This window comes from Engystomops pustulosus, chromosome 2, assembly GCF_040894005.1.
Source record: "Engystomops pustulosus chromosome 2, aEngPut4.maternal, whole genome shotgun sequence".
Classification (NCBI taxonomy): domain Eukaryota; kingdom Metazoa; phylum Chordata; class Amphibia; order Anura; family Leptodactylidae; genus Engystomops; species Engystomops pustulosus.
In genome coordinates, this window is record NC_092412.1 from 30043459 (window position 1) to 30058546 (window position 15088).

At 42.0% G+C, this 15088-nt stretch overlaps 1 protein-coding gene across 8 annotated transcripts in view; it reads left to right on the forward strand.

Moving 5' to 3' along the window:
• Positions 1-6209, forward strand: part of AMOTL1 (angiomotin like 1) — an 84632-nt gene extending 78423 nt beyond the window's left edge. For all 8 annotated transcript variants that reach the window (XM_072134150.1, XM_072134146.1, XM_072134148.1 and 5 more), the window contains 5 exons: positions 2640-2830; positions 3171-3296; positions 3760-4001; positions 4140-4418; positions 4510-6209. In XM_072134150.1, the coding sequence (XP_071990251.1) occupies positions 2640-2830; positions 3171-3296; positions 3760-4001; positions 4140-4418; positions 4510-4619 (948 nt within the window). In that variant the 3' untranslated portion in view covers positions 4620-6209. The remainder of the gene's footprint in view (positions 1-2639; positions 2831-3170; positions 3297-3759; positions 4002-4139; positions 4419-4509) is intronic.
• Positions 6210-15088: the final 8879 nt, after the last annotated feature.

A 15088-nucleotide genomic window follows, 5' to 3' on the forward strand; every position in this document is an offset into this window, starting at 1 on the left:
AATTTAGCAGCAACAATACTGGGGGAGGGGAGACCTGCTTTGCTCATTGTAACAGCCTGTGAAGCTACAGAACGAAGAGGCTCTGGAAACTTCCCTCCACCCAGAGCCTTATGCTCATTAGCATAATCATTGAAGTATATTTTAGAAGGAAGGAGACCACAGTCACAGTGCCTGGATCTATGAGTAACTGTCCCTGGTTTATCATGATTTTGATGGTAGAAGTTTAAGTTCAGTAGTAGCTTTATTAAAGCGGTTCTCCAGGGTCAGGGTAGGATAAAAAGAACCCAAACAGCTCCCACCTCGCTCCAGTACTTCCAGTTTTTGGGTTTGTGTCTGGCCAAAAATTCCTAGATCTTGTGGGACCCGTTTCATCTAATAGAAGACTCCTTGAACCAAAGCGTTTACCGTGGACTTTCTTTGTTTTCCTGTGGTCCAAGGAGACCACACATTCTGATGACCTCCTGGAACTTCCGGGAAAAAAATGTAAGTATCGAATCAAAGTGGGAAGCGGGAGATTCCGCAAAGCTTGGATGCATGGGTATCAATATATTACTAGATAAACCAACTCAGAATTTTAGTGTAAATTGGAGATATACTTGAAGAACATAGTTCATTAGGAGCTATGAGTTGCATAAAACACTGGTCTAATAGTCAGTGTACCTATCCCAGGGACTTATGACCCGCTGACTCTTGTGGTGACTAGTCTCACCGCAGGCTGTGCATCTGTTGGCGTCTCTGGGCAGCTGTCAGATTGGAGCAGTAACAGATGATCCCCATTATAAGTGTATCCCCCGAGGGTCGGCATCAGCAGGTCCGCGCGGTGAATGGATGTCACGCGGAATCGTTATTTAATTTGTATAGATGAGGCGCACACAACAGTCGCCTCTCAGTTTGTCAGAAATTACGCTAATTACTTTAATGTGACAGTATCATTTGTACTCTGGCTTTGAAGAACTTATAAATGAGCCGAATCATGGAGAGACGAGTCCTGTGTGTGATCTCCATCTTCACTAATTTGATTAGATCTGTCTACTTTGCATAAAATTACATTATCTTCTCAAATCCAACTTTCTTTTTTTAAATCCCCAAGTTCCCCGTATATAGATATGCATCAAAACCCATACCATATATACACAGAATGGTGCCGAATTTCCATGCAGATTTAAAGGGATTGTGCCAAACTTGTATATCCGTCACTTTTATTCACTGTACTGGTTCTGTAGTCTATAGAAACATGCTTTTGTGTCATATTAAAGATAAGAATCTCATCATTTAGATCGCACCAGGCTTGTGGTTCTGTGATCTACAGAACCACAGCTAGAGGCAGCTAAAGATATAGTTGGAAATACAAGATACAGATAAAGATCCAGTTCCCACCTATTTTCTAACGGCATATATGTCCAGTTCTGTAGATCACAGAACCAGAAGCCTGAGGTAAACTTGAAAGATGTGATTATTATCTTTAATATGACACAAAAACCATGATTCTAGGTGCTATAGAACAGAAGATAGGGGCTTCTGAAATGATATTACCCCTGAAAACTCTCATGTGTAAAGGCAGCAAGAGGAGTCATATTTGCCTAGCTTTGGGGGGTATTTATTATAAAATTCTACCCAACCTGAGGGGGCTAGTAGTTTAGTGGGGTGATACCGGATGACAGGTTTAAAGATAACTTTACCTCAAGTTATCAAAAATAAAGTACCAATCAATACACCTCAAATAGGGGGCTGGGAGGAGGGATCCATAACATAAAGACCAAGCCCTTAGAAAGCCCCTTATTTATATATAAAACCTACACCACATGAGAAAACTAATTCCCCAATTATATGCTTGTCACCGGGGCCAAGGAGAATCTTCCCCCGGCAACAATGTCTTATTGGTTGAAGTTTTGGTCCAATCAAAACCTCACTGCTATCCTGGGCTTTATTCCCAGCGATAAGAAATGTATTTTTTTTAAATTCCCGCCAAAAAATGCCACTGATATATCCACATGAAAAGACTATAATCCCATGTAAATTCCTCCACATTTTATAGCACGATGGGCCTTAGGAATCATGACGGGACTATAATGTGACTGTGTCTCGGTAGCTATGAAGATAAGGAGTCAAAGTGACATGAATATGTTAATGTAATCAGTGTAATTAATACTTGGCACCAGGTTCAGTGCTTTTAAAGGAACACTGCAAAAAACAAATTATACACCTTGTGAACACGTCACCATGATCATCCCAAGGCCGCGTTCACACATGGGGGAGATTTATACTAAGTCTTTTAGAGCAGAACTGTTCTAGTTGCCCGTTGCAACCAATCAGAGCTCAGCTTTCATTTCCCCACAGCTGTTTATAAAATTAATGCTAAGCTCTGATTGGTTTCCATGAGCACCTGAAACAGTTTTACCTCAGAAACTTGATGATAAATGATGTTGTTTTGAATTGCTTTTTGAAACACAATTCACACACAATAGATAGGAGTTACTCTTGAACGCATCGGCGTTTACACCTAATCCGATCCTTTGCTCCATTTCCCAATCTCATGTGTTTAGGTATAAACTTATATAAGATCAGGATTAACTCAAAATAAAATTCAGATGTCATGTGTGACCACAGCCTCACCATATGACTAATGTTTTTCCACACAGAGACAAGCAAACAATCCTACATCTAATAACTCGGATTATAGCGCCCCGGCTTTGATGGATCTGCTAAGGAAGAAGGAGGAGACCATCCTGGCTCTGGAAGCAGATACGACCAAATGGGAACAGAAATATTTAGAGGAAAGCGCAAAGAGACATTTTACGATGGATGCCGCCGCCACAGCCATAGCCCAGCCGTAAGAGCGCAGCTGCATATTAAATCTCATTTTTTGGTAGTGATGGTTAAAGGGACTGCTCAAAAAAAAAAATCATTAGGATATCCTTAGGGACCTGGGAAAAGAGCCTTTATACCTAGTACCTAAGACTCTTTGCAGCTGTGCAAAGTTAAAACCTTTGATAAATTTCCTTGATTTTGTTCACTATACTGTCTATAGGTTGAAGATTCTGTGTTTCTGATTTTGTTAAGCAGTGAAATTCCACCTCAATATGGCCACCACTAGGGGGAGCTATTTGCATAAGGAACCAAATGGATGAATAGAATGGTGGTTCTAACTTCTGTTGGATTTATTGTGACAGAGATTCGACAATCATGACTCATTCAAGGAACGGAAGCCACACTGATACCTCACTAGATGTACGAATGTGGCACGAAGAAGAAGAGATTGTACAGGCCAACAGAAAGTTCCAGGACATGGAGCACACGTATGTTAATATGTACAGCGTTTTTTGCCTCAAGTGCAAGTTTTTAGTTTTTTCCTAAGTGCCCCCACAGGAGGAATGGAGCATTACTTGGTGGCCAGTGTAATGCAGACATGACTTCTGGAGAGTGGCTTTCCACTTTGACTAATTGTTGGAGGTTACAATATGGGATCTCCCTTATTAACCTGATTAATTCTAATAACCCCTTAGCTGTAGTATCCACAGAAACTAAATTACTGGTAAGAGCAGTTCCAAGGTCAACAGGGAGAACCTCAAAATTTGCGTCACCACCCCCTTCCCCAGCAAATTATGGGGAAAATGTATCAAACGAGCACAACTGAAAAATATGAATATTCCAAGGCAAAGCACACAAACCCATAGTCCACATAGCGTAATCCTGAGGACATCATGGATCTGTCATTGTACAACCAGTAGTTCGGACTTAATGTGTCTTTTGTATCCTCAGGATAAAGAACCTTCATGCCAAAATCATAGAGCAAGACGCCATGATAAAGGTTCTCCATCAACGTTCTCGGAAAGATCAGGGCAAGAACGACAGCTCCAGCTTACGGCCTGCACGCTCTGTGCCGTCTATAGCCGCGGTGGCTGCCGTCACCTCTGGGTCACACTCACGACAGACATCACTGACCACCAATCAGGCGGCGGCAGAGGAGAAGAAGGAGGAGAAGAACCGTAAAGGAAGTTTAGGTGGGAACTGTTTTAAAAAATTGATTCTTTAACGTTAGGTCATAGTTAGTGGGGTTTACTTGAGGTTGGTTGATTTATCTGTTAAGTGATGTCCTTATCTCCCCGGTTTACTTACCGCTGGACTTGCGTTCTTTTCAGGGCTTCTTCAAAGTAGAGATGGCAGAGACAATCACGACAGCCCTTCACCTTCCTTAGCCCTTCCTCCACCTTCCTTCATGCTGCCACCTCCTCCTCCGTCATCCACCATGACTGTATCTCATGCCAAAACTGGGAGTAAAGACAACAGCACCCAGACAGACAAGAGCTCTGACCTCTTCTGGCCAACCTGCTCTTCATTACCGGGTCGGGGACGGATAAATATGACCCCATCCAGTAGTCCTCTTCTACGTCACACCAACACCAACAAGGAGAAGTCAGGTATGGTTGTGCTCTCCTCCTTTCCCATGGAAGAACTTTCAGTTCTCCTTTGTTAATATTGAATATTTTATGGGTTTTCTTTGCCTTACAGAACATTCCCCTATCCTTGGTAAGACTCTAGAACCTAAACTTAGATCCAGCACTCCGAACCACAAGACTGATCTCTCCGAGCCGGACAACACAATGGAGGTGCTTATCTGAGGGCTTGTTCAGACTCTGAACTTCTTCCTGAGGTTTCTTAACCACATGGACGAAAACACTTTAAGACTTTGCAAAGAATATTTTACACAGCTGTAGACAGAATCCGAACCTGCAACTCCTCCAGGTTTCAAGGCACATTCATAAGAACTATGGACATCCATAAGACTCCCTGACTGAGATGAGAACCCCACCACCACAACGATTACAGCATAGCAGTTTCCAATGGGCGGCCATGATTTGTAATTCGGTTTGTGGCTGCCATGTTATATCTCCTGGTGTCTTGTGCTTGCATTATTTATAAAATGCACATATTGTACTTTTTGTAATTCCTAATTTATATTGTACAGTACAATAATAGCTGAAAGGCAAAACATACAGTAACGAAAAAACATGGCGCGCGACCTCATCCATTAGAAGACGGCACAGGAAGACGGCGTGTTGGAATACAGATTCTGGTATTGAGCAATGTGGTGTTTCTTTTGTCATGAAATAGAAAAATAAAGCGATATGCAATCATTAATAGGTATGTTCATCTCTGGAGAAGGCAAGTGGTCAATACACCTCCTATTCTGCCAATAGGGTCCCTGTGTACATGTCTATATCAAAGTGACTTAGCCTTGTCCTATCTTCATTGATGCAATGGAAAGTAAAAACACAGTATTTGCACCAGAATTTTGGCAAAAATAATGATTCATCACCCCCAGTGACTCCACTAGCAGAATAGTAAGTGCAGCCCTAGAATATAAAATTCTAGAGCTGCACTAGGCAACAGGAAAGACTCAGATCTACAGATTGACAACAACAGCAAAACTTTATTGTTCAAGACCAATGTTCAGTAATGAATACAGGGCACCTCTTTTAGTTATACCTGATATTTTCATATTAGATGGTATATATCTAAATATATAATATATCAGGTCTACAACACCCCAATGGCTTCTTGTATAAGATGTGTGATTTCTAAGTGCTTTATGAGGAAGAGGAATATCCTTGTACACAATCTTTTATACTGTTTATAGTACTTAGGGTGAAATTTCTCACCACTGAGATCTTTCTAGTATGTTAATGGCCCGGAAAAGTGTAAATCCCATGAGGAAAACTCTCATTTGGACGTGTAAGGAGTTAAGTGTTGACAATCCAGTTGTGCTATAAGATAATTAAAGGGATGTTTAGGACGGCCATGTTTGCGTGTGGGCCTGAGGGCAGCCAGGCTGAACTGAATACACAGCACCAGATGGATGAGCTGCATTCATCTCAGTTCTGAACGCTGGTCCAGCAAGTGTGGGGTGGGGGGGCTCATCCTCTGATGTCAAATGTATGGCTGACGTGTACACTAGATATATGCAATTTGTCTTCTGCAATATGTTGGTGCGAATTTCCTTGTCTTCTGCAATGGTTCTGCGCACTTGTAGATGATCTCTGTGCTATGGTGAGCAGCGTTCGCTTCTCTATAAACCTTACTCGCCAGCTTGAAGCTTTCCCTTACTATTGTGCACATTCTTGTCCCCCAAACCTCTTTGGAATATATTTTTATAATGAAAGCTTTTTCTTTTTGTAAAAAAAACTGAAATAAATACTTATTTAAACAAATCGTTTCTCGTGTCTTTTTTTTTTGCATTTGTTAATTAACAAACCAGATATCTATAGCAATAAAAGAAGTGCTGGTAGCCAGCGTCTGACTATGAGGTCTAGGCCCAGCACCACTATGAAGCTGCTTGTAAATATTACACAAATTCTTAAAAAATAACCCCAAACCAGATATATCCTGGTGATATATCCTAAAACCCCCAAACTGTCAATAAATAACTAAGCAGGGCCCAGGACAGACAATCCTAAAATAAACCCCAAAGCAGACAAATAATAATGATACAGAAAAGATAATAAAAAGGAACCCAGACCTGGTGATGAATATCAGAATAGAAACCCCCAAAACGGACCATAAACAGATAAACAGACCCCACAGAAGCAGGGCCGGATTAAGGTTGGTGGAGGCCCCTGGGCGCAAAATCTGGTGGGGCCCATTGAATGTAGTCCAGACAGGGAACAGCAATCGCTATATATTGCTCCCCAGCAATAACTATATACAGCCTTCCCAGTAATCCGTGGTAGGTGCATCTAACGTATATAAGGATAGCCCTTTTTATGGCTAATCCTTTACTCCCCTCTATCTTTTCTAATCTTTAATCAGGGTAATATGCAAATTTTCTAAAGAGGCTACTGGGTGGTGGAGTAGCTGGAGCTGAGGCTCCACGGCACGACTACTCCACCCCCCAGTAGCCTCTTTGATCTCCTACCCAGACATCTTCAGCGTGCAGTTACAAGGAGCTGTGCGCACTCGTCCGTGAAGCTGAAGTTCTGCGCATGCGCAGAACACAGGCCAGCAACTGCCCAATCTCGGCTGCAAAGCCAGAGCTACTGCACATGCTCAGAACTCCAGCTTTGCGGACGAGTGCTGAAGGTGTCTGGATAGGAGGATCAAAGAGGCTACTGGGGGGTGGAGTAGTCTCAGTTCGGGCTACTCCACGCCCCAGTGGCTTCTTTAGAAAATTTGCATATTACCCTGATTACAGTTTAGCAAAGATAGAGGGGAGTAAAGGATTAGCCCTAAAAAGAGCTATCCTTACATACGTTAGATGCACCTACCACCGCATCTACCTTAATAGGTAGATCCGTAGTGGTAAGTTTCCTTTAAAGGTGCACCAAAAAGTGGTGCAATCTGTCGGGGCAGTGCAGGGAGCGCCAGATTCTGAATCTGGCGCCCCCTGCATTATACACAGGCAAAGTGCACCTAGTACAGACTGCACCCCATGATCTTTTAGGCTGCTTTGAAACACACTGGTGGTGGTTTATTATGGCAAATTTTGCTGACCGGTTCCCTTTAAGGTATTATGTTGTGTAAGTAGTGCTTGTACTTGTGTGGATAAGGCAGAGATTGACTTGCTATGAATGAGGCATGACAGACGTGAATGCCTGTGGTGTCAGGCAAGGCCTGGGGATTAGGACATCTGTCAGTGTGAGAGATAAGAGGAAGTGTACACTACAACACAAGGGAGGTATAGGATTTCCGAACCACCGCCAACTGGCACAGCTGCACCTGCAACGCCTAAAATCTGGTTTTCCCTCAGGTAAAAAGGAAACCATGAATGAACGGAATGACGGATGTTCCACGGTCACTTCCTGGATTAAGAGATTATAGGCCTTGAAGTCAGGTCATGAGATCAGTCCTGGATGGGGGTAGCACCAGAGTATGTTACAGTGGGGCGTCCATAGAAAACAATCCTATTTTGAGGTGAATTTGGAGACAATCGCTTGTCATTACCTCACAAATAATCCACGTACAATGGTGACAATGGCCGCCGTGCGGCTATAGATGTGTGTGCGCCCAGGATGCTGCACATTTGGCCGATGCTAATGTTTTGTTGGCAGAGGATTACGAGGATTAAAGTGAGCCCCGACAGGTATCATCATAACCACCGACAAAGGGTCCATTCATAAGAAGGATTACTGGGACCTACGGATAACCTGTGAGGAGAAAAACTTTCACAAACCAATTTTATGTTTTTAAAGGAACCCTGCAATAAAGATCTGGCTGGACACACATGGAGGGGGGAAGATATGGTGCAGCTTTTTTCTCAGAAAATTTCAGATATATGAAGTAAATGTGACTGAAATCTAAGTTTTTTTTAATAATTCTTGGACATTTTAAGACTTGCCGGGAAAAAAAGGAAGCAGTGTTTCTAGTAGGGTAAAAAAAAATACACAATAAACCAATATTATATGAAATGTGCTTTCTAGAATTCTCTTTTTTATGTCAAATCTCACCTGTTTACCTATTAAAAAAAAAAATCTCCAAAGTCATATGACTTGCCAGAGAAGAGTCAGGCTTAGAGGCTGGAGGGGAAGCGCCAAATTCCATCCTATGTCTTTAATTTCCAGTATCTTGGGTTCGGTAGCTGTAGGAATCGCAGGTTTCATACTATACTTGAAAGATAAGACCCCATGGTTAGTACTATAAATCCCAATATATGGGCATGTGAATTGACACCACCCCTCCAGGATCTCAGTCTGACTCATCTCATGCAGAGGCTGGAGGTAGAGTGTCATTTAAGAGGCCTATATATTGGGTTCTATAGAAACTATAACCAAGGTTCTGGTATAAGTTTAAAGATGAGAATCTTATCGTGCAAATTGCATCACACCAGTGTGATTTCTGTAGAACAGGACAGTCAAAGAAAAAGGCAGCAATTGGATCTTTATCAGCAGCTTGAACTTCCAACTATGTCCACATCTCTGGTACTGTAGCTCACAGAATCACAATCCAAATGTAATCTTCTTTAAAACACCTTGCCGACCGAGGACGAACTATATCATGAGTTGAGCTTTCTCCATACACACCGGGTAATGGCTAAAAAATTAAAAAATTGTAAAAAAAAGTAAAAGTTTAAATCCCCCCCCCCCTTTCCCTAGAACTGCTATAAATATAAATAAACTGTAAAAATCATAAACACATTAGGTATCATCGCGTCCCAAAATGTCCGATCTATCAAAATATATTAGCACATTTTCCCGGCGTTTAACCCCGTATCGGAAACTGGCGCCCAAAGCCGAAAAATGCCACTTTTTTGCCATTTTGAAAAATATAAAAAAATTCTATAAAAAGTGATCAAAAGCCCATACAGTCCTCAAAATGGCGCAAATGCGTTTTTTTCATCATTTTCACTGCATTCTGAATTTTTTTCTGCTTCCCAGTACATGGCATGGAATGAAAAATACCATCACTATGAAGTGCACTTTGTCATGCCGAAAACAAGCCCAAACAGAGCTCTGTACATGGAAAAATAAGGAAAAATTTTAAAAAGTTACAGATTTTTGAAGGTGGAGATTGAAAAATGAAAAGGGCTGCGGCAGGAAGGGGTTAATCCGATAGGAAAGCAATAGCCCTAGCTGTTGTAGAGACCAAGATATAGATATCTAAAATGAAGCTCCCTCAGCAGCCTCTGAACTTGACTCACCCCGGCAAAATGTGACTGTTCTCTCCTCATTTTTACATGACTTTGGATGAGCTTTTCACATAATTTCATACCCCACCTGAGGGGTCCAGTAGTTCAGTGGAGTAAAAGTAGGTGACAGGTTCCCTGTAAAACTATCCAGCATAATATAACTACTTCTAGACGATGGCTTCATGTTCAGGTACAGGTCAGCAAAATGTGACAAAATTTTGTAAAACATATTTTTGGGAACAATGTAGGAAATGGCCTTGTTGTTGTTGTTGTTGTTGTTAAAGTTACTAAAGTTTGATAAGTTTGGTGTAAGTTTTTAATGTAACTTGATAGCTGTATCTGCCCCAATCCATCCCCTGATAGATAGATAAGATCTGAGCAGCATATCTGACTACAGACCCAATCCCTACTACAACATGGAGATTACTCTGAATGAGTTCAGCAGAGAATTCCTGGCTTTGAAGTGGACTTGTCAATGTAAGGTATGAATACAATGAGCCGGACCTCGGGCAGCGCCTGCCCCGACAACAGACATGTCTTTTGCATATATCGGGTGACAGGATGGCACAGAGATCCTGCCACCCTCCGTTTGACATCTGCTTTAAATAGCCTGAAGAAGGGAAAATATCACAATGTGGACTCCGAGGCATCTGCTATGTGGGAATGCTGGACTAGAGGAACCTGGGGTTATCAGTACATGAGAGTCCACAAGAGGAGAACGACCACCCTCCATCTGTCAGAACATGGACACATCCACTAATGATACTCATGGTATACACAGGAGTGTAGGATATGCAAGACAAATTTGAACTTAGATAGGAACTTGCCCTAAGAGGCAATGGTTTCCTTAAAGGGAACCTGTCACCAGGATGAAGGGCTATATGCAAACGAGCCAGAGGGGCTCCAGGCTCCATAGCCCTTTAGGCGCCTTTGTATACAGTCTTTCATCCTGGTCTTAGATGTCCTTTAACCCATCCTGGGAAACATATTTGCATATTTCCCAGAATCCCACAGTGAAGCATCAATGGCTGTAAGTATCCACATCCCTGCAAGGCAGTCTTATTTGGCAAAGTCTCTGTAAGGAGAACTCTTACTTCCTGGCCCAAGGCGGACCTGAAACAGGCAATCTGGACAAAGTGACCATACTGAAATCTATTTGACATTTCTGGGGCCACATGTAAAGTTAGGGAGGGGAACCCCAAAGCATGGCTCAAGGTGGCAGATTAGGTAGTCAATTACTCCCTGTTCTGCCATAGCTTTGGACCGACATATTAAAGAGACAGTTTAGGGCTGATTCAGAAGACCGTGGTGTGAGGGATGTGACATATGATACAAGGAGCCCCTGCTTCCCTGCTACAGAGCCAAACTGATACCATTATTACAATGTCAGTGCCGCTGTTTTGCAGAGAAACATGGACCGGCTTGTATCGTTTGTCACTTGATTCTCGGAATTCATCCACTTCAAGTCTATGATTCATTTTCTGACCACAGACGTCTGAATCAGAGCTACAGCAGACGCAGAAGATGTCGCCATCCTGCTTCTTCCCGATTCCTCAATCCGTCTCCTAACCAGAGAACCTCCATTGTGAACGACCTCCCTCATCTCTGGGGTCCCAAGCAATTCTATGGGTGGCACAATGAATAATTTATGAATTCCAGTACAAATGACACAAAGCCAAAATATCACATATATTTCTCTTTTTCATAAAAAAAAAAGGGAAAACATAGTCATATGGAACACAAGGAGTGGTAATAGTTTTTAAATTCAATTACTACTAATGAATAAAAATAATTACCCGTTAATAATCATAATTATTGTAGCAGATAAGAATTTAAATACAATTAAGAATTATTGTTACCTTTTTGAATAAGGATTTTTAAAGCAAAATAATTTCTATCGATTTTTTTGTAATTTCTGAAAACCTTTTTCCTTTTCGTTTTATGTTTTTCTTAACCTCAGTTGGCAACTTAAACATCAACTACACGCCAATATTACTGTATTACACAGCCTGATCCATACATAATAAGTGTCCACCATCACACGGAGTGAGGTAAGTGGACGGGGACCACCTCTATCTGGGTGATAGCATTGGTACTGCCCCCTCTGCCGGCGCCAATGCTACATCATAATCATACAGTAACTTGTATGCAGTACTTAAGTTTCCCTATCATAGTATTATGGAACTGGGTGGGAAGGGGTTAAAGAGACCTTGGTTGGCGACAGCTTAGTTTTAAAGGGGTTTTGTGGGTTAGAAAGTCAATACAAATAATTATTTAATTATTTTTAATCTCAATAATAAAACAAAGATTCAATCCGACTCTACCCAACATATGTAATATAATATAATATAATATATATATACACTGCTAAACAAGTCACATATAGTATAGCTTCATGTCAAACACATAACTACATTGCTGATGCCCCTTAGCCAAGCCCTCCCCCGACATATTTAACATACATACTGCACATATATAGTATTGCTACATGATAACCACACATACCTACATCGCTTACATACCTCTGCACATCAGCTGTTTAAAGGGGCCATGACTCTCCAGCAACACGCATGTCCGCTTCATTGGTGACGCCAGTGTGTGCTGCACAGTGCCGTCACATTCAGAGTGGTTATGCATGTTATTACAGCCTTACCACATTCACTGCACTTACCTGCACACTATTATATTAGCAAAAGCTTAGATGCAAGTCTATAGAATACATTTGGATTATATTATTGTCATAATAATAGTATATATATACACATATTACACACGCTAAGGCTTTTTAAGATGTAGAGGCAGCACTCCATTCATAGTATATATCAACTTATTTATGTATATACATTCATCATACCAGATATTCTCAAAAAAGAGCATTTATATCCGCAGTAAATCTATAGAGCATTTCCCCGAATGACCTGCAGGTGTCACTGTTCCCACTGATGTTTCAGCAACCTATAGGACAATTCTATAGAGAGCAGTGACACCTGATGGCGAAATGGAGGTACTGCAACTTTATACTGTAATTAATATTGAACCATATTATACTATTCTATAATATTATATAATAGCATTCTATAATAATAATATGCAATTATGGCATATAATGTCTAATCACTTCATGCTAATGTAAGCAGCATTGCCATATTCCCCATTTTATTATGTGGTCCTAATACAGGAGACTATACCCTCAAGTGACAGACATCCTGCACAAATCTTAATTAACTTTCCTTACAAGCTTCGCTGCTGTTGAAATGGAGCCATCGTCAAAAGCCTTGGAAGCCCCTGGAGGAACATTCTGATCAATTAATGAGGTGGAAGTCCCTCCCTGGACACATCCACATTCCCTCATGACTAGGCGTATCTTCAGGACTGCCATTTAGGGCTGAAGAATCCCACAGACCCGGCTTCGCTCGAGCTGAAAAGCCAATAAGCTTCCCACATGGCGCGCTGCGGCCAGCTGATGACCCCGGAGGAATTCACAACTTCCTGGGCGACAGGTGGAAGGCCAAGAAATACAGAAACCACAGGAGGAGCAGGCTGTGACTCTTCACTCCTAGCCAATGGTCCTGGGCGACTTGCTGCACAAAGCACACGGACACAGGAGAGGGTTGGAATAGTGAACCATGGAAAACGTACCAACAGTATTAGGCCCTGTTCACACTACTGCATGGGTCCCTTAACTTTAAATAGACATGGGCAACAGATTTTACCTCATGAAATTACTAAAGACATAGTTGGAAACATAAGCTGCAGATAAAGATCCAGTTTCCCGCCTTTTATATTAATTGTCCATATCTCCTTTTCTGTAAATTACAGATTTACATGCCCGATGCAATCTAAAAGAGGAGATTCTTCTCTTTAATATGACACCAGTAATATATTTTTGAGGTGCTATACAACCGAAGATAGGGGTGTCTGAAGTGACACTGCCCTTGCTGCCTCTAAATTGGCCTCATCTCTGCCAATTATGGCTCTTAACTGATTTTTAGGAGATTTTTTTTTTTTTCAGTTCATAGGTAAAAGAGGCGAGATTTCACAATTTTGGATCCACTACTGGCTTTGACTAAAACCAATTTGCCTGCATGTGTGATAAGGGCCTAACATGACTCACTTACTATGCAACCGATATAAAGCAAAGAATACACAAATAGAAAGACAGAAGACATGGGATTCTGAGGGGCACATGTATCAGAGTTCTTGGGCCGACACTTTACCAGGTTTCCTGAAGTTGGCCCACATAATCATTGCAATGTATCTTAAAGGGGTTGTCCGAGTTTAAAAAAAAAAAAATATATATGTGGCCAGGAGCAGGCTGCCTAAAATAATAAAGATGTACTTACCTCCGGTATCCAGCGCTGCTGTCGCTCCGGTCCGGGCGCCATGTAAACAAACATGGCCGCCGGAGCAGCGCTGGACTCAGCTTCCGGCCGGCCGTGGCCGGGTACGCCTATCCGTCCCTATACACAGCATTGTGTATGGGGGCCGGAAGGTTGTCGGGTCCGGCCGGAACTGAGTCCAGCGCTGCTCCGGCGGCCATGTTTGTTTACATGGCGCCCGGACCGGAGCGACAGCAGCGCTGGATACCGGAGGGCACCGGAAGGTAAGTACAGCTTTATTGTTTTAGTCAGCCCGCTCCCGGCCACAGAGTTTTTTTTCGAAAACTTGGACAACCCCTTTAAGTTTTTTCCCTTTGCAATCCATTTGTCGAGATGCCTGTTTAGTTTCACTTTTGCCACTTTTTGTGGTGTGAGACTTTTTAGTCCCAAATAGTAACTCCCTAAAGTAAGTCTGGGTCTAGCTTGCTCGTTTCGGGACAAGAACGGGACAATTTCAGAGCCCAAAAGTCTCACAAGTTGAACAAACATCTGGGCCTCTGCATTACATCCTTGGGGCAGCTAACATTGGTGTGCTGCTCGATTCTGCGCCTAAAAAGTCTCAAACTGTGAAGTCTCACAAAAAAAAAAAAAAAAAAACACAACAATAGGAGTGATACACGTTCCCCAGTGTCACAATGCAGGATTAAGAATGGCAGGGGCTGAAGAGTTTTCAGCATCCAATCACAGCTCCCCTTTAAAATATTCATGAGCGCTGAGCTTTCTTACTTTTAGACACTTTGATAAATCTGCACCATTATGTATTAGCTCCACCTAGTGGTGACCATAAGAAGCCAATATTTTATGGTTAATCTAGAACAGGGATGGCGAACCTTTCAGAGACCGGGTGCCCAAACTACAACCAACACCCACTTATTTAACATCAAGTGCCAACATGACAATTTATACAGTAACTTTTTGCTCCCTGTTCATCCGCAACATTCAATCGCTTGGCCACCTGAGGACACTGATATAACTGAAAGCAGTAGAGCAAATTCAGACATTATTGTAGTTACTCTCCAGGATCTCTCTATACAGGAAGAATCGTGGGGCCAGCAAGTGGACCTCCAAAGATAAGCCGTCCCTGTTCACA